Source organism: Spermophilus citellus (genome assembly GCF_964194105.1).
Source record: "Spermophilus citellus genome assembly, chromosome: 4".
Lineage (NCBI taxonomy): Eukaryota > Metazoa > Chordata > Mammalia > Rodentia > Sciuridae > Spermophilus > Spermophilus citellus.
The window spans coordinates 13,252,134-13,279,446 of record NC_138185.1 but is presented as its reverse complement, the minus strand read 5'-3'; the positions used below and the strand labels follow the sequence as shown (position 1 = coordinate 13,279,446).

General features: G+C 57.5%; 1 protein-coding gene across 2 annotated transcripts in view; it reads left to right on the top strand.

Moving 5' to 3' along the window:
• The first annotated feature begins 2,125 nt into the window (after nucleotides 1-2,125).
• The window catches only part of PMEPA1 (prostate transmembrane protein, androgen induced 1), a 49,875-nt gene continuing 24,687 nt past the window's right edge, over nucleotides 2,126-27,313 (top strand). Inside the window, exon 1 of one of the 2 annotated variants that reach the window (XM_081289837.1) lies at nucleotides 2,126-2,753. In XM_081289837.1, the coding sequence (XP_081145963.1) occupies nucleotides 2,645-2,753 (109 nt within the window). In that variant the 5' untranslated portion in view covers nucleotides 2,126-2,644. The remainder of the gene's footprint in view (nucleotides 2,754-27,313) is intronic. The other variant, XM_081289836.1, reaches the window with a different exon arrangement.

The window sequence follows — 27,313 nt, the reverse complement described above, 5'->3', positions numbered from 1 at the left end:
TTGCAGGGGAAGACACTCAGCCAAGGTCACATAGCTGTGCACCACTCATCTTTAGGGACCCAGTTCTTCCTCCCATGCTGGACACCTAGCATTAAGCCCTCCAGGTGGAATCTGTGGAACCAGGGCAGAAGACCGTAAGCCACTCCCACACAACACCTGAGTCAGGAAGTGGGACTGCACTGTAGCACTCTGAAAAGTGACCACTGCTCTTGTCCCAGACAGATCGATGGAGGTCAAGTGCTGTGAGTGGGTTTGTTTTTGTCAATTCAATGAATTAACTGGTTATTTTGCCTTTGGTGTTCTGCTCCATTGTGTAAAAGCTGCCTCATTTCCAAGACAATCAAAGTGTGATTTCTTGCAGCCAGAGGAGCCAGATCACCCAGAGACTTCCTGGAGGGCAGGGGCTCTGTCTGGCATTGCTGAATTCTGTGCAGGGCTGCAGTTTGTTGATTGAATGAAGGAAAGGATGACTGGTGGGAGGTGTGCCTAGAAGATGAGTGGAACTGGGGTCATGCCAAGGCCCAACCAAGACTTTCAATGCCCTCCAAGGATGTTCGGGACTCCCCAGCCTTCCTTCAAGTTACAGGGGCCACGCTGCAGCAAGACCTTCCCTAGTGAAAGTCCCTCTGGAGAAAAACCTCTTCCCCAAGGCAGAGGCACTACCTTACTGTTGGGGGCTTGGGTCCTGTCCTAGGGCTGGGTAGTGGCTTTACAACAGTTTGGCAACTGTGAACATCTCTCTAGACTGGACACTTGGGGGCTTCCCCACAAAGCTCTGACCAGCCATCCACTGGTGGCTTGAACCCTTTGGGCTGGTTGCCCAGCCTTCCCAGGAGGACTGGACAGTATCAGCCTGTGCTTCCCGGCAGGAGCAGCCGAAACCCGGCTGACTTTCTAACGAGGGTTGCAGAATGAACTGTTCAGGCCCCCATCATTCTCTCTGCACCACCACCTCCCAAATCGCCCTTCTCCTTCTCTATCCAGTCTATTAAAAATAATATGACTTGTAAAAGCTTTTTTCCCTCTGAATACAAAAGGAGCCCTTGCTCATTAATAAAACTCCAGGATTTATAGAATACTGCACGTGGATATTTAAAGAACTAGAAATGTGTGGAGGGGCAGATACCCAGAGACCCTGGTAGGAACTCCACCTCTACCACTGTGTGACCACAGGGAACAGCTTTGCTGACCAGCTTTCTGATTCGCAAAATAGAAACAATAATATTTTGCTTCTCCTAGTTGATACGGGGTTCAGTTACTATTTGGACCCCTTCTGGCACACAGTAGACGCTCCATAAGTGCTTGTTAAATAAGTGGCGATTTAGGGAAGAGTCTACCAGGCGCCACACCACATTTTTGAGAGGTTAGAGTTGTGCTAGGGAGGGGAGGCCTCTTATGTAATATTTTAATATCTCTTTAAACCAGGAGAATGTGTTCTTGTAGCACTCTTGTAATTAAAACTTAATGAAATAAAAGTACACCCCCACAGACCCCCCCCTTTGAACTCCGGAGCCACGCCCCCCACTCCGGGGGCCCCTCGGGCAGCAGACAATGGGTGTGGATTCGTCCGAGGCCCAGCCGGCTGGGGCAGCGACAATACACTAGTCCGGGACACGTATTTACATGACAAGGGCCCCCGGGCGTTTCTCAGAGCTGTCCCGGGCGTGTCTACCCGAGTTCCCGTCTTTCCAAATCGACTGCCTCGGGTCAGGTTAAAGTGCTTGGGGGGCCCAGTGGGCTAGGATCCTCTAGGGGCTGCAGAACTGGAGGCGGAGTCCCCTGCGATATCCGGCAATGGGTGACTGATCTGGGGGCTCCTCCCGCTTTCTCTGACTTCTGAGCCCTAAACCCCAGGGACGTCATGCTCTCCAGAAACAGCCTACCCCCAAAAGCCTGGGTCAGGGACCTCAGGGGTGAGAGTGGGGGGGAGGGCGCGAGCAACTCCCGCGAGTCTCGCTCGTGGGGACGCCCTCTGTGCGGGACCGGAGATCCGAGCTGACTCCAGTTGGGAGGGCGCACAGTGCCCCTCCTTCGCTGCGCGGGTCCCGGGTCTACACCGGCCGCCAAGCTCTGGCCCTTTAAGAGCCCGCCCCGTTTCCCGTCACCCCGCCCCCCGGGCCTGGGAGGGGGTGCGGGGGAACCTCGGCGGGGATTGGCGCAGCGCGCGCCCCCTCCCCGGCCCCCGCGCGGTGGGAACCGGCAGCCCCGTCTAGCGCTGACGTCAGACCGTCTGCCTGCCTCCGACCGCGGTCTCGGAGCGAAACCCGATCTCCTTGGACTTGAATGAGGAGGAGGCGGCGGCGGCGGCGGAGGCGCTCGGCTGGGGGAAGCCAGCGGCAGCGGCTCAGCCCCGGCGGCACCGCGCGCCCCGGCTGCCAGCCCATTTTCCGGACGCCACCCGCGGACACTGCCGACGCCCCCGGGGCTGCCGAGCGGCGGCCGCGGGGCGCGGAGGAGCGCGGCCCAGCGCACTGAGCCCCGAGGCGCCCCGGGAACTTGGCGGCGACCCGAGCCGGGCGAGCCGGGGCGCACCTCCCCCGCCGCGCGCCTCCTGCATGCGGGGCCCGAGCATCGGGCGCAGGCCGGAGCCCCCCCCGGCCGCCCCCGCGCCCCCCGCGCCCCGCGCCGCGCCGCCGCGCCGTCCATGCACCGCTTGATGGGGGTCAACAGCACCGCCACCGCCGCCGCCGGGCAGCCCAATGTCTCCTGCACGTGCAACTGCAAACGCTCTTTGTTCCAGAGCATGGAGATCAGTGAGTGACCCTGCGCCCCCTCCCCGGAGGCCCCATCAGACTCGGACCGGTGTCGGGGCGCAGCTGCGGGCTGGGGCCCGGGAGGTGCGCGCCCCCTCGGGCAGTGCGCCCGGCGGCCCGGCTGCGCCCGGCGCGTCCCGGGCGCGCCCTCCCGGCTCGCGGCAGCTGGCGTCCGGCCCGGCTTTGTCCCGCGGCGCTGCTAGCCTGGCACGGCCCCCCGCTGCCCGCGCCCCGCCCGCCCGGACTCGGACCCGGGGCCCAGCGGCGGCGCGCGGCGCGGGAGGGCTGGGGCGGCCGAATCCGTGAAGTTTAAATATTATTTCCCTCAGGGGCTGTCGCACTGGCGCAATTAGGCCGGCTCTTTATCAACTTTGGCCGGAGGGGGGGGGGCGGCCGTGTGAGACACTGTCTGGTCTGTGAAGTGTCTGGGGCCCGCAGTGTGTGTCTGGAGTGTCTGTGGCGCTGCGTCGCGGTGTCAGAGAGTGGATTTTGGTGTGTCCATGGGGTGTGCGCTTCGGCGTGTCTCTCTGGGGCTTTGGCGTCTCAGGAGTCTCCGTGCATCTCTGGGTTGTCCGTGGGTCTGAGGGAGTCCCAGGAGTGTGTCTCCTAGTCTCCCTGAGCACCTGTGTCGGGGGGGGGGGGGGGATCTAGCCATTCTCTTGCCTGTGTGCATCTCCTGGGGTCTGAGATCTGCTGAATCTAAGGACCAATTATGTCCAGGTGTCTGTGGTCCAGGGCTTAGCCACGGTGCCTCTGGCCCAACGTGGATCCCCAGTTCGTGCCATTGTGACTGTCTGTGTCCCGGCGCACCTATAAATAGCCTCTGTCTGGACAGCTTGGCTCAGTCTGGCTGGGACCGTGGTTACAAATGAGTCAAAGTTTGGGACCTTTGTGGTTGGGACTGCCTTGCCCCAGAAGGGGGCAGTGGATTAGGAGTGGGTGGGGAGCAGGTGTTGAATCCTGGGCTAGTCGCATCCTGTACAACCGGAAGCTGAGCAAACACCCTCTGCTTCCTTCCTCAGTAGCCCACCCAGGTGGATGTTAGGTTGGGTGGGGAGTTGAACCCTTACTCCTTGGTTCTGACTTCTAATATAGATCCCCTCCCCTGGTCCACTCTTTTGGGGACCCTTTGCCTCCCTGAGCTATAGTTTCCTCCTCCTTGTCCCCTAGCGCCCTGGGTACAGGGACACAGCTCTTCCCTGCTGATGGCAGCCTTCTTCCAGTTGGGACCAGGAGCCCACGGGCAACTGTCATGGAACGAGGGCAGTCACTAGGAATGAGGGCAGTCGCTAGGTGACTCATAAGCCAGTTTCCGCAGGCGGCTGCCACAGTTTGGGGCCCCTGAACCTGTATAGTGAGGTGCAAGAAGTAAAAATAACCCATGACCAGCCTGGCAGGGGCAGAGTGGCCAGGCTTCAGTAATGGGTCCTTCTACCCCTTGACCCACTCCGGCCCATCCTGAAATTGAAAACTGGGCTCTCTACCCACCCTCCCCACCCCCACCCCACCTGACCTGTGCAGACCAGGAGGTCCAGGAGAAACTGCCCAGAGCCAGAGTTTGGGGAAGTGGCTTGCATAGGCTCGATTGCTTCCCAGAGGCCATTTGTGCACTGGGGGAGGGGGGGGGGTCATGAAATGCATCATGATGTTATTAAAGTATGTTGGCACTGGTCTGGGGAGAGGCTGGCCCTTGCTCCGGGCTGCTCAGTACCCTTGCTGCCTTATTTATTACTTCTCCCACTCGATAAAGCTGCCTTGGGGGAGGGAGCTGCCTGGGGGACGAAGCTCCCCAACACGGAGTTCACATCACCTGTCAGCCACATTCCAGGATCTAGGTGTAGTTGAATGTTCTGGTTTTGTCCTCTCTTTACTTCCCGGTCATTCTTTCTGTCCCTTCTCAGGCTTCATGAGCACCACAGTGTCATGTTGAACCCCTTGCCTGGGCTCTGGGCACTTCCCAAATACACTCTTTGAGGGGAACCCTGGAGGTTAGTGCTTGAAAAGGTGGTGACCTATCCCTGGGTGTCCCAATTAGGTCCTCCCTGTGTTTCCGGGAAGAAGGCCTCAAGGCAGGGAGGGAACACATCTTTAATACTTGGGTATAATGTAACAGTTTGTTGCAAGTGTTAATCAGATTTCCCTGAAAGGCTGGGCTGGGGAGCCTTAAGGCCTCTGGTTCCCTGGAGTTTCTTTACAACAGAAGATAAGAAGGGAGAGAGGGAGGGAAGGATGGAAGGAAGAAAGGGGAGAAACTAATAAGGGCTGGTGAGTTCCACCTCCTACGTCTTGGGAGCTACTTGTAGCCCTTGTAGAACTTTGAAGATAGATTTGGAGTTGGGCCTCAAGGCAGTGTCCATGGGGTTCTTTTATTAAAAAACAAAACAAAACAAAAAAAAAACTTTCTGCAAAAGGAGATTGACTTCTGAGGTCCCTTAAGCCATCCGGAGCCTGTTTTCCTCACCTGAAAGGTGAGGCCAGGATGGGTGAAATCTAAACTTCTACAGTCTGCCCAGGTTCAGCCTTTGTTCTCCCAGGTCTGGCTCGGGGCTCCCTCCCTACCAGTGGGTTCCCCTGTGTGGCCTTCAGCTGCCCCAGTTTCAGACCTGGGAAGATCCTTGGTGAGCTTGGGCTTTGCACCCTTGGCTTGGAGATGAGGGAAGTCAGCAGTGCAAAGCGTTGCCCAAGGCCCCCTTCATCCCAAGTTTGGTCCAGTATTTATGCAGACTGCACCCTCTACCTCCTGAATTGGGGACTTGGGACCCAGAGCAGATGCACCTTGAACCTGGGAGCAGGAGAGTTTTAATTAGGTATTCCTGTGATCCCACTTTTTGGATAATTGAGAGGTGGAATTCACTGTTCCCAAAGCACACAATGAAAAAATAATACAGTTCTTTTACAGAGCCAGGGGTCCAAGGATTCAAAGCCACCTGCAGGAGTGAAGTGGCCCTAGAGGACTTTCTGGGCACTTTGGAGGAAGCTGTCCTCCTGGCTCACATTTCTGTTGACACTCTTTTCAGTTCTGCTGAAGCTCTCAGAAGTAACCTGTCTCTCTCCAGCCTGAATCTTGATGGCAGGTAGATGCCAACCACACTTTTAGACAACCCAGACTGTGGGCCACACTGCACTAGCCCCTGGGGAGGGTGCCCCCTGCCCTGGACCTGCCTCAGTGCCGTCACCTACAGTGGCTGTCTTGTTTGTCAGCACTGCTATCTAGCTGGGGCCCTTGATCCTCTGATTTCTCTTCTCCAACCTGTTCCAAAAAATGCTTCAAAACCTTAGAAACTCACGGGACACCAGTTCTCCATTTGGCGGATCTGGTGTGAGCTGCCCAGGTTTTGTCGTTGCCTGAACCCAGGGTCTGTCCGCCTCTCCACTAGGACCTTCTGGGTCAGATAAGTTCTGCTGGGTGACAGAGAAAGGCTGTTCTGCACAGTACGGTGTTAGCAGCACTCCTGGCCCCTACCTGCTTGGTGCCAATACTCTTCTCAATTGCCAGCCAAAGGTGTCTCCAGACATGGTTGGTGCCCCTGCCCAGCAACCACTGTCTACTTAGCTGTTGGTTCCCCAAGAGTCAGACTGCTGATTGCTAGAGATGGACCTTGATTCCCTTCAGAAATTAGTCCCTGTAAAGGCCGGGGGAAGCTCACTCTCCAAGTTGGCACCTGCCACTTATCCACTCAGCCTTTAGGGAGCACCTGTTGTGTGCCAGGAGGGAAGGAGGGGCGCCTCTGAAGATGAAGTTCCGGCTCTCACTGCGACGAGGGGAGAGGGGAAGGCATGGGTGTCAGCCAGCTGCTCTGCCCTGGGCCTCTGCGCAGGACTCTTGCCTGCCAGCTTCCTGGCTGCCTGAGTGTGAGGTCATGGTGCCACCAGGGAGTTGAGTGTTGTGGCTGTGCTCTGAGAGCAGACTCCCAGGGGACCTCACTGTCCCAGCCGCGCTGTGCAGAGGGTCAAGGGCCGGTCGGTATTTGTCAAGACGTAGAAGACTGCGTCTGCCCACACACGTACACCGGTGCTTGCACACTCACATACTCACAGCTCCCCCCACCTTTCCTGCCTTCTCTACCAGATTCAGTTTGGGTTGGAGATGGTTAAAACATCTAGGTATGCAGGGGAGAAAGAGGAAAGAGAGGGTGCCTCCCCAGGAAGCCCTGCAGAGCCGTGTGCTCCACCTTCAGAAGAGGAGGAAAGTGAGGGGGCTGTCCCCCAAGAGCCGCCAGCTCAGTGGTGCTCGGACTGCAGGACCAGAGTGTTGAGATGTCCATGATGTGGTCAGTCATAAAGTAAGGAGATGTCCAGGCACAGGGTGGGGTATAGGGCCCAAGCCAGAGGACCTGCGAGGCCTCCTCTCCTCGGGAGTTGCACTCCACAGAGCTGGGCACCTGGAATCCTGCCCACAGGGAAGCAACTCCTACAGATTGAACTTTGAAGGCTGTCGTCTGGCCAGCCCCAGGCTCCTGTATGATGCACAGGCTGAGAGGGGATCAAAGCTAAGGCTCCTCTTTGCTTTTAAAAGGTGTTGTGTAACGCAGGCATGGTGGGGACACGTGTAGGACCGAGTATCTGCGGCGCCTGCTTTCATGGAGCAATGAGGGTGGCACCGCACTGGTCAGGGCTGCCCGAAGCTGGAGGGCAGGGTTCCGGGGAAACTCAGTTGCCTTTGAGGTGCACCTCAGGGAGCTGGGGTGAGTCTTGTCTAAAGGGGTTCCTGCAGGCTGGGGGACCAGCACTCTGGTACAACACTTGCCTGGCATGGGCAAGGTCCTGGTTCCATCCCCACTATTGCAAAAATTAAATTAAATAGAATAAAATAAAATAAAGGGGCTCCTATTTCCACTCAGCTCTTCTTTGCCTGTGGGCCCCATGTGGCCAGGTCTTTCAGCTCCAGGGACCCAGCAGGCTAGATTTTGATGTAAAGCTCCTAGAGTTATTATGATTATTTAGTGCTTCTTTGCAGTGCTGAGCTGGGAACCCAGGGTGTTGGCACACTCTAGGCAAGTGCTCTGCCACTGAGCTGCACTCCAAGCCCCCTAAACTTCTGGGTTTTAAATAGTGACAGTTCCTTTTTTTCCTCCTCCCTGAGAGGCCCTACGAAACCTGCCCGCAACGTGGGTATGGTGGTGCACGCCTGTCAGCCCAGCTCCTCAGGAGGCTGAGCAGGAGGATCGCAAGTTGAGGCTGGCCTGGGCAACGAGCAAGACGCGTGTTGAAATAAAAAATGAAAAGGGCTGGTGCCCTGGCTCAGTGGTGGAGCAGTGCTGCGCTCAATCCCTAGGACTGCCAAAACAAACAAACAAAAAACAAAAAAACTGCTCACAGACCCAGTCTGCCCTGTCTAGTGGCTTGTCCTGCAGTGTGACCAAGGGTCAGAAGGATGGACATCCTGAACTTGCCGTCACTGGGCATGGCTGTGCGGTGTGGTCCCAGTGATGCCGGGTGCATGCTGTTTCTGGTGTTCAGAGATCCTCCCCAGGGCTGTGGCCCTGCTGAGACAGTTCATTGGTGGGGGATGGCAGTGGATTAGACTCCACTGGCCATTCTGCCTGGTCCTTGGAGGCCACCCCCGGGAACACTGCCTAATGAGACCACTCTCACCAGGAAAAGGGCTCCCCATCTTGGGACCAGCTGGGAACGCTACAACCAGCGGCCCACCTGGAGACCCCGACATTGAATGTGGAGGTCGTTGGATATTCGTGTCACATTTCCACATCTTTCCAGGCCCAGCGCAGACTGAGCCGCCAAAACCCCAACTGCCCACCCCTGGTGCAGGAGGCCTTGGGGCTGTCCTCGGGGACCTCCATACCAGCAGCCTTGGTGCCCAGGGGCTGGGAGGGGAGCAAGAAGCACAGAGCTAGGGTGGTGCCATCAGCACCACCCCACGTTCAGGTACTTCGCTGCTCCAGTCCACAAAGCAACCAGGAACAGAAAGCCCAGAAACCTGTGATGGTTTGAGATTCCCAGTTTGGGGGTCACTTTCAGGTTTTCAGAAGTGAGCGTCCATGCAGAGCCAACCGTCTCGGCCAGGACCTGGTCTCTGCAGCCTCCCTCCACTCCTCCCTGAACACTGCTGCTGCCTTCTCCCCCAGGTGGGCTGCACCCTGCGGGAAGCCATGGCAACACCCAGCCAGCAGCCAGCCTCTTTTCCCATCGGGTGACACTACAAAGCCAAACCCTGACACTTCTGGGGTCTCTTCGGGGTCTTGTCAGTCACTGGCAGAAGCGTCTGTCACCAAGCTGGGAAAAAATCACAGAACGGCTGGCTGATGGGGGCAGGAGCTTCAGCACTGCCAGGTGAGCCTGGGAAAGTTTGGAACATCTCTGCACTCTCTGAGAGTCAGAGTGGCTTCTCTTCTGTTCCCAAGTGCCTGGTAGACTTTTCCTTCTCCTGCTTTCCCTAGCTGGATGTGGAGACATTAGTTAGTATGTGCCAGGCACTAGTGACCAATTTTTCTCAGTCTTCAAAGCAACTCTGTGAGCAAAGCCATTGCTGTCACCAACTGCAAATATAGGCCCAGAGAGTGTAAGACGCTTGCTCCAGGTCACAGAGCCAGGAACTGGTGAGAGGCTGAACTCACACTCAGGCTCCCTGGCCCCATAGCCCGTGCTTGTGCACTACCTCGTGCACACCACGCCCAGCCCCTGTGCCCCGGGCTGCTTTGCAAGCCTCACCATTGCAGTGGTATTTTAGGTCTTGTCCATCTTGGCCCGTCCGTTAGGGAAGAATGCTGACAGCTCTGTCACCCCCGAGCAGGCAGCTGGGTCCACTCCAGAAGGCACTGGCTGACGTTCCTTGGAAACGTGCGTGTCAGTCTGCGTAAGGAGCCAGAGTCTACCTCCAGCGCCTGGGCACATCCGGACACCGGCATCAACAGATGTCTCCGTGGTTGCTGGGTGCATGGCTGGTATACACCCCACCCCTGGAGGGACCAAATCGAGGCCTGATGGGGACATTGTGGGACACAGAGCATCTTTCGGTGCTCGAGTGTTGGGTAGCATTTGTCATATGCCTGCTGATGTGATTCAGGTGAACTTGGCCCCTCTGAGACATCAAGGACGTGCCAGTCCATTTCAGGGAGGGAGTGGAGAGGAGTGTGTGCAGGGAGGTCCCCCCACTGGTCTTCCTGTTGGTGTCCAGGAGCTCCTGGTGGCTCTCCAGGTCACACTGTCCTGGCAGTAGCTGCGAGTCCATGTAGACAGTTGTGCTGCGTCTGTCTATTTCCCTCCAGTCGCCAAGCCCCTGCCTCCTGTCTGGTAGGCATCTCATGTGCATCTGGTGAGGTAAAGAAATAGGCAGGGTGGGCAGGCAGGCAGGCAGGCTCCTAGATGCTCCCAGCAAGGCAGGACATGGATGAGGTACGGACTTTGACAACCATCAGTCCCTCTCACGCCTGCACTTGCTCTTCTGAAGTGGGGGGAGGCGTTTGCACCCACCGTGAAGAGTTGTCAGGACATTCGCTGAAGCTATGACAAACCCCCCTGGCACCAAGTATTATTTTTAATGCGCTGAAGAAGTTTCTACCATCAGCGGCAGGAAGCTGTGCCTTCGCCTCCTACCCACCAGCTCCGAGACAGCCAAACGCAGCCCAGGGCTGGTGCAGAAGAGGATGCAGGCCTGTGCCTTCCCACTTCCGCCCGGAGGGGCGGGGGCATCAGGACCACAAAATGCATTGCCAGGGCCTGCCCCCGCCTGCCCGGAGAGAGGGTTTCCAGGGTGACTCTTCCTGCACACATCACTGTGGACTTGAGCAGTGTTGGCTACTCTCCTTCCCCAAAGGGTTTGGCAGCCTCAAGTGGAGCTTGCCTTTGCTCAGATGTGACCTTGAGAGGCCGCACGTGACTCACGTGCCTTCGGATCTTCCTGTAATTTCTAATATGTGTTTGTTTTAGAAGATGGCAGCTCAGAGTGGCCTGCAGTGATGTGGGAGGGTGTCCAGCGCTGGGAAATGCGGCGACTGCTTTGCTTTTCCTTCTCGTGGATTTTGACTAAAACCATTTGTCATTGTACCCGTGGGCTTGGGAAGTGGCTCTGATGGTAGAAGAGAGACCTTTAGTTATTTGGTCACAAGTTTCATATCCCCCTGGGCTCTGGCATCTGGGTACCTGGAGCTGGCTTGCATTTGGTCTCCTCGAGGTGACCCTTGGAGTTCCACTGTCCTCTAGAACTGACACCTCCTGCTGCTTCTTGGTGGCAGTGCCGGGCTGCCCCCAGCCCTCTGAACAGTCAAGCAGTTCAAGTTTTGAGAAAGTGTCCCATGTAGTCTGCCCCTGACATGGGTGCCGGGGGTGGCAGGAGGCTGTGTGGGTCCTGGCTGGGCTGTTAGCGTGGCCTTCTTGGGGCAGCGCAGAGGCGTGTGGTCCTCCTCAGCTGCTGGGGGTGTGGGTGTTGTTGGGTAAAGTGCGGTTTCTGGTGGGGTCTGTCAGGGATGGCCTCTGTTGTCACTGATAGGTTGTCATTGATTTCATTGATCAGAGATGGAAGAGTGTCTATTGGTCCCTCAGGTCACTAGGATGTGATGTGTCCACTCTTGGCTTTGAGAGCTTGGAGTGAAAGTGACAAATCCCACAGTCATCTGTTAGGGTGTCAGTGCCTGAGAATGTAAAAATGTTCTGTGAAATGGCATCTTCACATGTGTAAGCGTGCCTGTGTTTTAGGACACGTGTGCACACACACGTGTACTAGCTGGGAATGTGTGACTCTGTCCACCGGGGCCGGAGGCCTCAGTGCTCCTGCCTCCTCCCAGCCTCACCCTGAGTCCCACTGGCAGGTGAGGTCAGTTTCCCAGGCTCTGTCCTTGGCAGAAGGGCAGTGGGCAGTCATTTCCCAGAAGATTTGGCAACGTGAACCACCCTGTCCCCAGGGTTTTCCAGCCAAGTGGTCTGAGCCGCCTGACTGCCCGCTGCTCCCTGGGCTCAATGTTGAGGGAACGTTGTGCCCCCCCACTTGCCTCCCCTGGCCCATGGGACAGTCCCGCGGGGCAGGAGGCTATGTTGCCAGGTCCTGGGTTGAGGCTTTCAAAGCGACGAGGTCTCCAGGAAGGGACTCCTCCCTGAGCTTAGCTGCCATGCGTGTTCCTGAGCGAGGGTTCAGGAGTCCTGCATTGAGGCCAGGAAAGAAGTCATCCGTCCCGCCCCAGCTTGGGCTCCGTGCCAGTGGCGCTCAGTACACCATGGGGGGTGACGGGCGCTGGCAGGCAAGTCAGGTGTCAGCTGGGTCTCATCCCCTCCTGCACCAGGCTGCCCACGGGATTGGGACACCCTGGGCCCAGGGGCAAACTTGGCAGCAGAGTTCCATGTGATTCAGGTGCTTGGGCAAGTTGGTGCGGTGAGTGCTTCAGGATCCCAGGAGACAGGCTCTCCCTTCCATCTCGGCTGCCTTGTTCAAGGAACTCTGAGTCCCTGCAGAGAGCGGCTGAGCGCAGGTGCTCAAGTCCTGGTCACCTTTGCCGGCTCAGGCAGCTATGCCTGGGAAGGACTAATGGGAGTCTTGAGTGACCCTCCAGAAGTGGGTAGAAGTGAAAGGGAGAGGGTCCAATCCAGCCTGAGAACCCCACAAGAGTTTGGGACCTGCCCCACTCCCGTCCCACTGACCCGGGAGTCCCAGGGGCAGCACGGCCCCTGGCCGAGGCACTGGTGGCCTTCCTAACAGCAACTCAGTTGCTGATGATTCTGTAAACCTCTGAATCAACTTTGCGCAAACACCCTGAGTAATTTCTTTGTTCTTTCTCTTTCTCCTTTGTAATTGGTGTCTGTAAAAGCCAAAGGTTTGGTCTTGCGGAAGGTGTGATTCATTTATTGGTGTCTGTGCCGCCTCGCTACCCTGCAGTCAGTTTAGAATGCCGCTGCGGTGAGCCAGGGTGATTCACTGGGGCTGAGCTGAGCAGCCTATGGGGTCATGGCCACGGGAGGAAACTGTTTTTCTAATCTATTTATGGTGTGGGAGAAAGAGGTGGGCATATGGAGAGGGTGGAGGAGGGGGTGTTGATTACACTGTTGAAATGACTGGTTAAATGCCACCAGCCCCTTTAGATGCCACTCTTGAACACAGATCCAGCAAATGCACCTCCTGTCCAGGTGTGTGTCTCCCCAGGCTTGTGGGTGGTGGTCTCTGGGCAGGCTGGCACTAAGGGCTCTCCCTAGGACCTGGAGGGGAGTCTGAAGTGAGTCACAAGTGCAGAGACCGTTGCCTTTTTGACAATCTAGTGTTGAGTGGATCCACCATGGAATCATCTAGTCATCTAGGCTTAAGTATACAGGGCCACCCCCACCTCCTGTCTCTCTTAACAAAGACAGTCGTTAGGTCTTTGCAAAATTCTGGAGGGTGTATGAACTTACGTGCAATGCTACTGATTTTCCATAATTTTATGAGTTGCTTTGGGCCCCAAATAAAATTGTCACTGTCCTCCCATCTAGAGGGTAATTAGAGTTGCTTGCCACATGCCCAGAGGTGTGATTATAGGTCCAGCTTCCACTTGTCCAAATAAACCCAGGCTCTGCCTGTCAGTGCCTGGCCTCAGTTGCCTGAGTTTAGTTGAGGGTGTTTCCTTGGGATTTCTTTCCTGGAGTCCCTCCTCAGCTTGGTCCTCTGGCCCAGCTTCCCTGCATCCCCTACTTTGCACACTGAATGAAAACCTGGCTTGGGTATTTTTGTATCTACATGTCCTAGGTTGGGGCCAAGTGCAGAGCTTGGCTGTCCAGGTACTGGCTGTGAGGAAGTTCACTGGAAGAGAAATGTGCTGGTAACCCTGTAGTTAGAGGAGGATCCAATCAGGATTTATCAAGCTGCTTTGAGGCTTCCAGAGTATAGATCGGGGTGTTGAGTGCACGGCATTCGACCCGGCACTGTGATTGCTGCCCGTGGCAGACATTGCTAATCAATTGCAACATCCATCCTGGCTGGGCTCAAATCTTTACAGAGGTGGTGCTCTGGGTGTTCTGTGGGCTTGAGTGATGAAATCTATGGGCCATCCAGGATGTAGACAGGCCTCACAGGAAAACTAGAAGTTGTTTGCACAGAGAAATGGCTGAGAGAACAACAGAGGCTGAAGACACACTGGCAGGAGGAGGAATTGTCCCTGCGTGCAGAATCTAGGACCTCCTCCCTCCTGCTGCTCCTGTCCCTGTGGAGTCCCTCTGGGCTGCTTTCAAGCCAGGGCAATCCTCCCGTGATCCCGAGGCTGCTCCTCCTCCATCCCCTGCGGATGACCTAGCCCTACGGCCGGTGCTCAGGCTTGGATCCCCCTCCAAGCATGTATCAGAGACCCCGCAGCCCTCTGGTAAGGTAGCCTCCAGTGCAATGGAGAGCAAAGATCTTGCTAGATCACGGTTAGATATGGAGTGAGATCTAACCACTCTGCAATTTCTCAGTCCCCTGAGCCTTCACTTTAAAACCAGGGTCACAGACCCAGCTGTGCACGATGCCTCTACCTCCTCACCTGCCTCTTTCTGCAAAGGTCTGGAGCCCTCCCTAAGCAGCAGCCCTTTCCACTCCAGTGAGAGTGAGCCCTGGGGTCTCCCCAGAATAGACTCAGGTGAGTGGGGGTGGGTTCGGAAATCTGGGAGACTGTCAGGATTTAGAGAACAAACCCCACGCCCTGCAGCTGCGTGTACTTGAAGGCTTTTCTCAGTGCTCACCACCTCCAAGGTGCTCTCTCAGCCCTCGCCATTCCTGTGGAAGGTAGCAGGTGCCCACAAGGCACATTGCAGGCCCGCTCTGATCCTCAGAGCAGCCCCTTCCACCTGAGGAGGTGGAGCTAAGTCCCTTGCCAGAGCTCCCTCAGCACCCAGCAGCAGAGCCTTGAAACTTGGGCTGTGGGACTCCAAAGCCTGTGCTTCGCCTGTCCATGTGGGGATGGCCCCACCTTCCTCTGGGCCTCAGAACACCTGTCACTGGGCTTAAGGGAGGCTGCACTTGGCCTCCCCACGCCTCTGCCCTCTTGGACTTTCCCAGCTGGGCCCGTGTCCTGTTCAGCTGGCTGGGCACCTGCCCCTCCTCCACACAGTCCCTTCTTGGAAGGGTCACCAGGCTGTGATCCCTGAGGCTCAGAGCAGGAGGCAGCAGGAATCCTCCAGTGTCAGGTTGCAGCTGAAGGGAGAAGGGTCACCGTGACCCACAGGGCACTGGACGCTAGGTGGACTGAGAATCACAGAGAAGCTGGGACAGGAGCTGGAGCCCCAGGTCCAAGGGGAACATTCTATAACCTGAGGTTTTTCTGTCCCCAGAGCCCAGAGGAGCCCTGGCTCGCCTCTATCTCCCTTCCCTCTCCCTCTCTTCTCTTAATTTTCTGCTCTGTAAGAAGGGCCTCTCTGACCCCAGGGGTCCCATAGGGACAAGGAAGCCTTGGGAGGTAAAGGTTCCCTCCTCCTCCCCCCAGGAGCCCTGGTGTTTGTGGAGGGGAAGTTCAGGGCCCGAGGTGCGCCCTCCTGAGCATCTGGGCAGCTGTGTGCACAGCCAGGGCCCAGATCCAGGTGTGAGGCCTCTGCCCAACTCAGCACCTGCCCCCAGAGACCCTGAGGAGCCTGGGCCCCTCACTAGAGAGGATGTTTTCATTGGCAGATTCTGCACAGGGAGCTGCACTGCGTGTGCTTTGGTCTGGTCTCTTGGGGACTTTGATCCCCCCACCCCCGCCCAGTGGCTGCATGTATCAGCAGGGGCTTCTGTTGGTGGAGCATTGCATTGTAACCATTTTAAACAGGGCAGAGGGCTGTGGAAAGGCAAAGCTGGGCCCCTGGTGGGATCCAGGTGCCTCTGAGGGAAAACACTTTGTAACTGAATCTGAGTCCCATGAACAGGTGCCCAGGGCTGGGCACACATCCCAGCCCCAGCTGGTGGGGGGGACACTCAGGGTGGTGGCACAGCCTCAAAGTCACAGCAGCTCCAGCACTTCTGGGGCTCTGCAGCCCAACAGCTGCCAGTGCCAGCCTGGAGCCACCGCCCTCCCCTCTCACCTGGCCCACATTCCTGTGCAGGGAACGAGGATGTGGGTGACCCCAGACAGGTATGAGTCATGTCTTAGGAGGTGTTACTCAGAGGTGGTGAGGACTGAGGCTGCCTTCCTCCAGACAGCGTGGACCGCAGAACGGAGCGGCGTTCTGGGGGTTGGAGCCCGCCACTGATGTGTGCACGCACAGGGCCCAGAGTTAGGTTGCCCTTCAGAGTCGGGGCTCCAGCCCTGTGGCTCCCAGGCCCTGGTTCTTCCTCTGTGAAACCGCCGTGCCATAGGCAGCCCTGACCTCTGGGACTTCACCACTGTGATCCACTGAGGGCCTGCTGGGTGCACGAGTAGTGCCACGTGCCATCCTGGGGCACCCACCAAACCCCTTGTCCAGGTGGAGAGGCTGAGGCTCCGAGGACAGAAGGCATGGGACTGTCTGGCCCACCTGCCACACACACCCTACTAGGTCCACAAGCTCAGAGCAGACTGGTTGCCCAGGAGAGGGTGTCGGTGGCAAGTGGACGGGCTTTAACCCTTGTGTGCGTGGGTCAGTGCGTGTTAACTCTGCACTAGGGAAGCAGAGCAGGACTTCACGAGAGGTGTTGAGACGGGCTAAGCAGAAAAAGTGAACCAGCCGAGTGTGTGTTTCAGTTGGGAAGAAAGACATTGAGACTTTTAAATTCTTTTCATGGAGTATTTAGAGATGGCAAAGGTCAGGGAGACAGAGAGTGACGTTGGGAACTGTGTCCCGGGAACCTTCTGGGCCTTTAACAAGCAATTATAGACCTGGGGCTTCTCTTTCAGAATGGAAGCACTTGGCCCTTTCACCTTCTGAGGTTACCCAACCATTTGAAGGTCAGGGTCAGCTGGATTCTAATGAGATCAAGATCACTGGGTCACATCCTGAGGGAATGAGGGGCCACTGTGGCCTAGGCAGGGTCCTACCATGGGGCAGGGGAGGGGAGAGGCCTCCTGTCCTCACCTGCTGAGGGGCAGCTCAGAGATGCTTCTGGCAGATGCTGTCTCCACCTTGACCTCAGGATCTCTCTCGGATGATGGAGAAGCCAGCCGGTCACTGGGTGCTTCCTGAGAGCTCTGCCAAGCCCCGCTGGACCCTCCCAGTGCCCTCACGATATGCGGCTGCCCCAGGGCATAGCTGCACACATCCTCCTGTCTCTGTTTTTAGCCAACATCTCCATGTTCTGTTTTTGTTTGGAAAAAATTCTTAACTTAATTATTGCAATGCTTGAAGTGCTGTATGTTCCACAGAACAGGCCTGTGACCTCCCTGCCTTGGCGGCCCTCCAGCTCTGGGGAAGGTGGGCTAGAAGGCAAGGCAGGAGGACGCGAGGGCCCTGGGTTGCCGGGCGCCTGCCTGACCCCGAGGCCTCCCTCCCCCTTGCCCAGTGGGTGAGGTGCTGGCGCTGCTGCTGCAGCTTGGCTGGGTTTGGCAGACCTCCCCAGCCCCCTGGGTCCCGGGTCCAGGTTCATCTTGTTAGCTGAACCACGGCAGGGAGGCAAGGACCCGGGCAAGGCAAGGCACCCTCCTCCCCCCTGCTCATCCTGCTGCCTGCCTCTGACCTGACTACCTGTCTAGGAATTTTTATTGCAGCCCACAGGGGCATTGCAGGGGGTGGAATGCAGAAGCTCCTGGCCCTGGGAAGCGCGGGGTGGGCGGGCTTCAGACAGACAGCTCCTGGCACTGGGCAGGAGCCCAGGCTGTGGCCCCCGCTGTTCGCAGGCTGGGTCCGCAGCTTCGGGCCTGCTGGGGTTCCTGACGTACGTTTGTGCTTCGTCTGCTGATTTATTCTGATCTGATTTGGCTTGACCACTTCCTGGGAGACCTTGACCGAGGGCAGGGACTGAGTTAAACAGCCATCCTGATGAGGTGTGACAACCAGGACCCCAGTCTTGACCGCGGCTGGGCCCACGCTGCCCCTCAACGACTGTGGGAGCTGGCTGGTCTGACCCGTAGCTTAGCACCGCTGCACTGCTACAGTGGACGCTGCAGCCGGGCAGTGCTGTCCCAGCCTCGGGTGGGCTGGCAGCAGGCTCTGGCCCTCTGCTCCAGCTCTCACTGATGGCTCAAGCATCGGCTGTGTGCTCAGCCAAGGGACAGTTTCGGCCCCTCCTGGATCTGGTCAGCATTGCTGGTCAGCACCCACCTGAAGGGCAGCAACACAGGGCTTGATCACAGGCTGTCACTCTGGTCCCTGAGGGCTAACTGACCTGCCTGTTCCCCATCTGGCAGCCTTGGCCTTGGAAATTCCTCCAGGGCCCAGAGTGGCCATGCTTGTCCCCAGCTGGCCATAGGCCTGTTGCAGGTTCGGTTCTCAAGGAGCAGCAGCCTGAGCAAGGAGGGGTTTGGTGGGAAGGCCAGGCCTGGGGACCTCCACCCTCTCTCAGTGCCCCCTGGCTTCCTGCCTCCTTTGCCCACAACAGCCCTGTTGTCCAGCCCCTGCCCCACCCTCATGATTCCACCTGCTCACCAGCTCTGAGCCCAGCAGGCTGCACCCCCCAGTGAGGACAGGAGTCAGGAGCCATGGTCAGTCCTGAGAAGGAGGAGGCAGTGGCTCAGGTGTCCATACTCTGTCACGTAGCAAGAGCCTCTGTGGGCTGCTTCCCTTCTCTGAGCCTCTTTTTTCCCACGGGTAAAATGGGGTCTGTAATCCTCACCCCATGCAATAGAGCATGAGAATCAAATGAGATAATATGGGGAGAGTGCTTAGCCCAGTGCTGGGCACGTCTGCAGCTGAAGGAATGTACCTATTCTGTTTCTGAGACATGGTGCAGACAGGAGGAGAGATGGCTACGGGAATCCCAGCACCTTCGAGTGGAAAGAGAGAGGAGAGGGCCTGGGAGCCCCTGGCTCCAGGGGAAGAGCTGGGAGTCTTCCTGGGAGAGGAGACGCTGGAAAGGCGCTGAGGTGGGAGTAGGAGTCCTGCCCAGGGAGAGGTAGATGTCCGTCAGCTCCAGGATGCCTCTCCCCGTCACATCCAGGATTCTTGTCTCTCCATTCCGTAGAGAGAGGCACATTTGTCCAAGGCCACACAGTAGGGGTGGCAAGGAATGGATACTCTCTGTGTTCCATGGTGGGTCTGAGCCACAGGGATGGACTTTTCCTTGTTATTACTCCCTACACAATGCTGGGCAACAACCATTTACACAGTGCTTACCTTGTGTTGGGTCTTAAAAGTCATCTAGAGAGGCTCAGTGTGGCAGGTTTGTTGCTGGGCTGTGGCTGTGTTTCCAGTGGCCCTGACCCTTTGGAACCTGCAGGGGTGTTTACTCCACCCCTTCTGATTGTAAACCGTGATGTGTGCTCCTTCTTTAACCAAAAATTCTAAGAATTTGATAAATGTTAGAGACCAAAGTCAGAGTGCCTGGAGTCCAGCCCTGGGGCTTGACTTGCTCTGCTGACGTGGTTGCAGGTGCATTTGCCCTGGGGGCTGAAAACGGGCTGGCTGGGGGGTGGGTGCAGCACTGCCCTGGGCAGATGTTGGGAGAGGCCAGGAAAGGTCCCCCACTAGATTGTCAGCACCCTGTCACTGTGGCCAGCACTCTGGCAGTGGAGTGGGCGGGGGCTCCAGGGTGAGGCCCCCAGGAGGCCTGGGTTGCTGCAGGGCGATGCAGCCTCTTCCCTGGGGTCCAGGCAGTCAGACCTTAACTAAAAATCAAAGGCTTCTGTGGTTAAACTAGCCTGAAAACCATAATCTGACGTGAGCCTCTGTTTACAGATAGGGGTCCCTGAGACCCCGAGAGGGGCATGCAGCTGTCAGTTCCCAAGTTCACCCACGTTTCCAGGCTTCAGCACAAACCCTCGTCCCTGAGGTGGGGTGCTGCCCCTCCTTCCCCAGGGTGCTGGTCTGAGTGGGAAACAGGCCCCAGGCCCCCAGTTCTGGGGCTTCTCCTGGACACCATGGGAGTGGGGTTCAGGAATGGCTGGGGCCTTCCCCTGCTTGGAACAAGGTGGTTTCTGAGCCAGATACCAGAAGACCCTGGTCTCCTTGCCACCCTGACCTGGGCTGCATGGGACACTTCCAATTGATGATGATAGGCAGCTGAGGTGGTTGGGTGGCTCCAGAGTGCAGGCACATTTTGAGGACGTCCCTCAAGCTACCCTTTAGTTAGACAGGGAGGAGTCCCCGTGTTCCCTCTAGTAGTGACCCAGGGCCAATTCGCTGTGCTGGGCTCCAGCAGCATCCCTGACCCAGAGGGGTGGTGTGTGGGGACCCAGAGGTGGTGAGCAGCTGCTGCCTCCCTGCTCCTGATCCACCCTTGTGCCTGGGAGGCCAGGCTCTGTCCCTGCCACAGGATCTCGGCTCCCATTCAGACCAGCTGTCTAGACGCCCTTGCTGTCTTTTGTTCCAAAGGACCATGGGCTGGGGGTGGGCCCAGGAAGAGGGACTTGGGCCAAGATGAAGAAAGGCAGTGGCTGGTGAGCGAGGGGAAGCTGGCTTCAGAGGAGGCAGGGTGGGTGACCAACCCCACCGTCAGGAGGTGCACTGACTAAGGACCATCATAGCTGCTCCTGGGCGGAAACCCAGGCATTCAGAAGCCCAGTCCAGTGGACGCCCCCTTGGGCCTAGGCTCCCCGAGCCGCTTAGCTGACACTGTCTAAATAAAACCCCACATCCCGAGCCAGGAAGTCTGGGGCGGGCTGCCAGCAGGAACCAAGGCCCAGAGGCAGTGTCAAGCCAGGTCTGAGCCAAAGAAACCCCCGTGGGGAGTCAGGCAGCTAGCCACACAGTGCTGGCTTTCACCTGCCCAGGGGGCCGCCAGGCCTAGGTGCTCCAGAAGGGTAGCACAGGCAGGCTAGTCCCCAAGGAGGAAGGAACCCCAAAGCCACCTTGTTGCCGTGGCAGTTGGTAACAGGAAGGTCCCCTGTATGCTGCCCCAGAGCTGCTGCCGGCCTGAGAGACAGACATCTGCAGTGTGATGCTGTAGAACCAGGTTCTAGACCTGGTCCCTAATGAGCAGGGTCTGTGCCTCCTTGATCCCTGGTCGCTTTAATCTCAGCCGTGTTCCCTGCTTGGCACAGAGTGTGGCCGCTTGGTGTTGGTGACTGATGGCAGATGTTCAACTCTTCCTGTGGTTCTCAGCCACTGCCAGTGTCTGGAGACATTTCTGGCTGTCAAAACTGGGGGTGTCAAAGAGGGTGCTGGTGGCATTCATTGTGTCCAGGCTGGGGGTGCAGCCCAACCTCCCACAGTGCCCAGGACAGCCTTCCAAGGTGTCCACTCCCTAAGAACCATTGTGCTCAGGGGGAGGAACTCGGCTGTAACCCAGTCCACACCCCAGAGACCCCTCCCCACCATGATCCCAGCTTAATTATTCAAATGAGGCTGACGAGAACCTTGGTGGCTCTGACCTGGGTGGGAAGATGGAGAGCCCTTGGCATGGGGAGAATCCTGCCTCCCCAGGAATTCCAGGCCACTGGGGCAGTGCAGAGGCCACTGCAAGGTGGCCAGGCAGCTGGTCAGAAGGACAAGGGCCCAGAGTGGAGAAAGCTGCTGGGGACAGGAGCATCTGTGGACACTGGTGGCCGGCACCGAGCACAGGAGTCAGGCCCAGTGGGACTCAGCCCTGACCCTGTCTGCTTGGCCAGTCACTTGCCCTCTCTGAATGACCTGAGCCCACCAGAAGGCCCCGTGCTGCTCTCACACCCAGGAGACACCCCAGAGGTTAGCACTAAGGCCGGAGAAACCACAGGGCACCTTCGCAACTTCAGAGCTGCGGTGGTGGAGCTGACAGGCCACGGCAGGAACACTTAGGGACAGGGACAGTCAGGCAGACCTGATCCTGCAGGGTCTTAGAGAACTTGGGAGTAACTTGGGGTATGGGAGCCCTGCGGAGGTTTGGAGCAGAGGAGGTTGGCAGGGTCAGTTGATGTCATCTTCAGCCATCGATGCAGAATGGACTGGAAGTGGGTGAGGGGAGGGGTGGTCCAGAGCACAAGGAGGGAGGCTGGGCTGGAGGAAGGGCAAGTTCCAGGTGATGGTGAAGGCAGAGATTGCAGACCTGGATCGCCCTCTGTGACCTTGCGGTGTTCAGAGAGGGGAAGAGGGACTCACCCTCGGGAGTCCCTGGGGGCTTGCGGGCTTGAAGGGGCAGCTGGCAGGATCAGGAAGGCAGGCAGAGCAGGGCCTGGCACGGGCAGGGGTGCCAACGCTGAACTCCCCTGGGTATTTGAGGTGGTTCCCAGTGTCAAGATGCTTTGGTTTGTCCCCAGGGACCCTGATCTTGACCTGTTGGGTTTCTCAGACTTCCCCTGAATATTTTATTATTTCCTTTCAAAGATCCCTGTGACTATATTTGGGGAAGAGTTGGCCAGAAAAGTTTGATTTGCCTAATGGATAGAGGCCCCCAGGGACCCAGGGGAGAGGAGGTTCCCAGGGCCAGGGCTCGGCTCTTTGAAAAAGGTGCGATGTTGGATTAGTAGTGTCTGCCCTAGAACCGCACAAGGGTCGTCATTAAGTGTATGTAGGGGAAAATCACAAACACAAAGAGTCCCCAGGTTCTCTGCCTGCCCTGGGTCATCCTGGGCAAGTCACAGCATCTCTGTCTGTGGGGTCTGTGAAATAGCAGGGCTGGCTGAATCATCTGGCATCTCCTGCTCTGACATGCTGTCGTCGAGCCCCGGCCCCACTCTAGGACCGGGAGACCATCTGGAGGACGAGGAGATTGCTCCACTGAGCCCCTTAACAAAAGAGAACAAGTCCCACGTCCTGCTCTGGCTCCTCTGGGTCAGCAGGTGTCTTCCAGAACCCGCACACCTGTGTCTGGGGAGCAGAGGCGTTGCCCAGGTAGCAGAGCCCTGGGCCATTTGAGCAGCTTTGAGAAGCAGTCGTTGGAAAGGAGTGTCCCCCGCCCTGTAGCCCATGGCCCTGCCCGCTCCATGGCTGCTGTCTGGACCCTTGGGTGAGGTTCTCCAGGGCTCGTGTGGCCTGCCCACTGCCCTCCCATGCAGTCCACCCCTCCAGGCGGGGACCCCAAGCCTGATGACGGCCGTGTCTATGGCATCCTCACTGGTCCTGCTTCCTGAACACCTGCTTCTGTCCTTGTCATTGTATGAACAAGGCAGGTCCTCACAGGTGCCACTAGCCAGGCAGAGTGTGGGCCTGCCAGGGCCTCACTGTGGAAAGAGGCCCGCAGGCTGCTGGGCAGGGGCGCTTCCTCTCTGCAGCCCTCAGGTCACGCAGCTGGGCCCCAGTTTCACACTTGGGGACACCAAGGCTCAGGGAGGTGATTGGACCTTGCTGGGCTCTGATCTCTGTCTGGCTCCATTGTCTGGACTCTAGAACATTTGAAAGAAAGGAAGGGAGTGGGGAGGAAGGGAGGGCAGAGAAGGTCCAGAGGCAGCAGCTAGAGGAAGCACATTCAGGGAAGTGGCCACTGGCCGGCAGCTGGCAGAGCTGGGGCAGAGTTTGGAGAGATTGGCCCTCGCTGGGCACCTGGCAGACCCCGGGCTTTGCTTTAGAGGCTAGTGACCCCAGGGGAAAAAACCAGGGACCCTATCTGGGGCCCACCCTGGAGCCTGGTGGAGAAGTCAGCAGAGTCTGTCGAGTCCCCAGGAGTCCTGACTGTGGGTCCTTTGGAGCCCAGTCCTGCCAAGAGCATGTGCCCCAGTTCACCCCTGGAGCTGCCCACCTCCGGTTCCGTCCTTTCCTGATAAGGAAGGATGACTGTTTTGACAGTGTGACCCTTTGCACAACTAGGAGCAAGGACCCCCGGCTGCACAGTTAGAGGTGACAGCAGATTTGTCCTTCCCATGTACACTTGGCAGTGTCCCCAGAGGCAGGTGGAGAGACTCTCAAACACCCCACCTTTACATGAACGGTCCCGCTGCTCCTAGGTGTCAGAGGCATCCTAACTGCGGCTTCTCAGGAGGCAGAGCAAGAGTTATTGGCCGTCCAGCCCCGCTCAGCCCTGTGTCCAGAGCAACCCGGGGGGCAGCCTGATCGCCTGATCGGAGATAACGTTCTGTTTCTCTCCAGCCTGCAGCCCCCTCCCCCTCCCCATCCACCAGCAGACCCCAAACCAGACCAATAACTTAGCATTTTCATTTGAGTCCATCTGACAAATCGTTTTAGACGGAGAAAGCAATACTGCGTCTTTAAATGGCTACTTTGTCAGCGCGTCTCTGCGCTGTAAAAAGTCCTTTGTTATATGTGTCTAGACAGCACGCCAGCGGAATATTTGGTCTGCGTGAGGGGAGGGAGACCTGACAAGGTTGGATTCATTTACCGGCTTGTTTCAAGTGGGATTTCAAAACACTCGCTCATGAGCTCCTCCACACTGGCTTTTCTTGTTTTTATGATTTTTCGCCTGTTGGGGCAGTTGGTGGGAGGCGGCCGGGTCCCCTGGCGGGGAGAGTGGCTGAGGCTTGCAGCTTTTCTTCTTGTTCTAATTGTCCTCCTCACGACCGTCTAGACGTCCTGCAGATGTGTGTTCTCAGGGGAACCGGCTTTTCCCTCTGGTTACACTAATCGCAGGCGCCTCCCCCTCCCTCCCGGACTCTTCCTGAGCAGCTCTGCCCTCCCTGAAATCAAGGCGCTTTGCCTCCTGGCAGGGTCTTTGTGTTTGTAACACATTTGCTTGACTGTGCTAATTTTACACCACCACCAAAAAATAAAAAAAAAAAAAAGGAGAGAGAGAGACAGGGTCCAGACGCCAGGTTCCTCCTCCGGCAGCGCCTTCTCCCATCTCTATCTCTCCTCTTTTATTTTGGGTGGGGGGGGGGGACATAGACTATACAGTAAAGCACCAGGGTTGGCATTTTAAGGGTGAACGAACCAAGGCTCCCTGGTGTGAGGTCTCAGATCTGCCACGTAGGTACACCGATCAGCTTCACTGCCACAGTGGCTAGGTAGGTCCCTGTGGCCAGAGGAAAGGGGACAGGTGTGGGGCAGAGCATCTCCCGGCCCCCAGCCACTCACCTCCCATCCCCCAGGACAGGCAGAGAGGTGGGCCCCCCTGGCTCCCCTAGACTCAGCAGTTGACCTTACCTTGCCCTGCCCCCTGCCAGACCCCGAGGTCCCCTCCCTTGAAAACTCTCGTCATTGTTGTTGACCCGGCTTTTGACCCGGCTCCAAAGCCGTAAATTTCCACCCAGGACGGCCACCGTCATTAATCTGCCCTCTGGTTTTTACATAGTTGGGGGCACAAAAGGTGGGGAGGGAAGCTAGGGTGTGCAGTGACCAGATGTCTCCTGGGACCCCTGAATTGCATCTCGTTTCTGCCAGACGAAGCGAACCTAGCACATTGTGGGGAGGGGGTTGCACGTGTCATTGCAGGAGCCGGAGCCGGGATGAGGACATCCTACACCCTGAATGTCTGAATGTGGTGGCCTGGTCCTTTTATTTTTACCCCAAAACAGACAGCCCCTGGGGGCAGCCTGTAAACACGCCTCCCACCCTCATGGTGCGGGGGGGGGGGGGGGGGGGGTGCAGGGGGGGTGCAGGGTGCGGGCTCCTTATGGGCTCTGGGCAGGGCTCGGGGTGCAGGAAGCTCCTCCTCTTCCTGGCCGCTGGCCTGGAAGCCTGTGAATCCCTGGGGAGGGGAGAAGTCGGCCACGGGGTTTGTCACATTTTAAGTTATACAGTCACTGAGGTTTCCCTCCTTGATCCCTGTGATTATATCTGTAAGAAGAAAAATCAAAAAATGAAATATTTCGAGGGGGAAGGAAGGGACCTTTAAAAAGAAGAACCCAAGGCCAAGTCCAGCCTCCCGCCCCAGGTCTGGACAGTGTGCCCAGGAGGCCAAGTCCAGCCTCCCGCCCCAGGTCTGGACAGTGTGCCCAGGAGGCTGGCCCTGCTCCCGTCATGGCCTCCCAGTCAGGGTGCTGCTGAGGCAGGGGGGGCTGTCCAGGGCAGGGTCTTTGACGGGCAGATGTGTCTGCTCTGTAATTGGGTCTGTCCTGGAGTAATTAAAGGAACATGTTCACCTGGCCACCAAGCCCTCGTGGCAGGAGGAACCCGCAGCATCAGCTCTGAGGTTCCCTCCCCAAGACCGGCCCTTCCCAACACATCAAAACCACGCTCTCTACTGGAGTTGGGGGGTCTATTTGGCATGCTCCTTAACCATCAGACGTCCCCATTTTTGCTCTTTTAAGAAGCGGGGATCCCCATTCTCTCCAGTGTGCGCAGCTCCGGCCTTCTCGGGGAGATCTGAGCTGATGTGGGGTCAGACTCCCCGAGAGAGCCTGCCGCCCAGGAGGCGAGGTGGGCAGGTCTGGGTGGCCCTGGGCACTCTTCCTTTCTCTTCTGGAGAGTGGGAGAAGCCAGAGTTCCGAGACAGTCTTGTGTACCGCCTCATTTAGGAGGCGAATTGCTGCTCATTTATCAGGCAAAACAGATGTGGCAGGGAGACAACATCTATTTTCATAATTCGAAACAAATCTGGCGCGCCGCCTTCCTTTCAGCGGGGCCTGCTCATGCAGAAAGCCCAGCTCCGCAGCAGTTAGCGGAAGTATTTATAGCTCGCCCATTGAACTCTCCTTCCTCTGGGGAAAGCGGGTTTCTGCCGGCACTGGGGACGCAGACTCCCTGGGTGGGGAGTGGGTGCTGCTGGACTTTCTAACATCAGAGAAAGGGGACATGCGGCCGTGGCAGCTGCGCTGCGGTGGGACTCGCCAGCCACCAGCGGCTCTTTCCATCTTCCAGCTTTGAGTGTTGGCCAAGTGGGGGGGCAGCTAGAGGACGACCTTGGGAACACTCCTGGACACTCCAGGAAAAGCAGGGCCTGAGTCCTCATTGTGCAGGGACTATGTGCTGAGGTTGGCGGGGCGCTGGGCTGTCACCCCCCACTTTATATGCGGGAACACCCCGGCTCCGAGAGGGCGGCCCGCCTCAGTGCCCTTCAGATCCAATCAGGGCTTCCTTCCCACCTGGAGCCTTTGCCACTCTGCCCTCCAAGTAAGCATGGCTCTGTGTGTCCGGGTACCGAGGTAGGGACAGAGGGTGGGCCCCTGGGGGACCGGCCACGGCCAGCTTATTTGTCAAGTAGTTGAGCTCCAGCTCATTTGTCAAGTAGTTGAGCTCCTACTTTGTGCCCCCAAAGGAGCTGGAGACGGGAGGTGGCCAGGAAAGAGACCTTGCACCTGCCCCACCCAGAGCTCAACTGGGGGCGGGACAGGAAATCCTCTCAGAGGCTGGGAATGCCTAGGAGAAAACCCAGGTCCTGGAGCTGCCTGGGCTACTACCCTGGGGCAGGGTCTGCAGCCTCCCAGGACTGAGGCTTGAGGGATGAGGAGCCAGCAGTGGAAAGGACCAGGAGAGAATCTCAGAGGGAAGAAGCCCAGAGGGAGGGGGTCTGTTAAAGTACTTTCAGTGACCACACTCAGTCTCAGCCCCGCCGTGTCACCTTGACAGGGACTGGCCCGATTTCAGTGCCCTCATCTGAGAACCGAGGAGTGAGTCCTCATTGTGCAGGACTCACTCAAATAGCACAGAAGTTTCTGATTCATCTAGGAAAGCCAGAAATTATAGTTTTGCAAGACCCCACCAGTGGGGCAGCCTGGGTGTGGGGCACCTGGGATCAATTACTTACAACTGCATGTGAATCCACAGGTGTCCCGGGAAGCTGAGGGAGGGGCGCCGCAGGGGTCCCCTCACCTCCATGTGGGGCC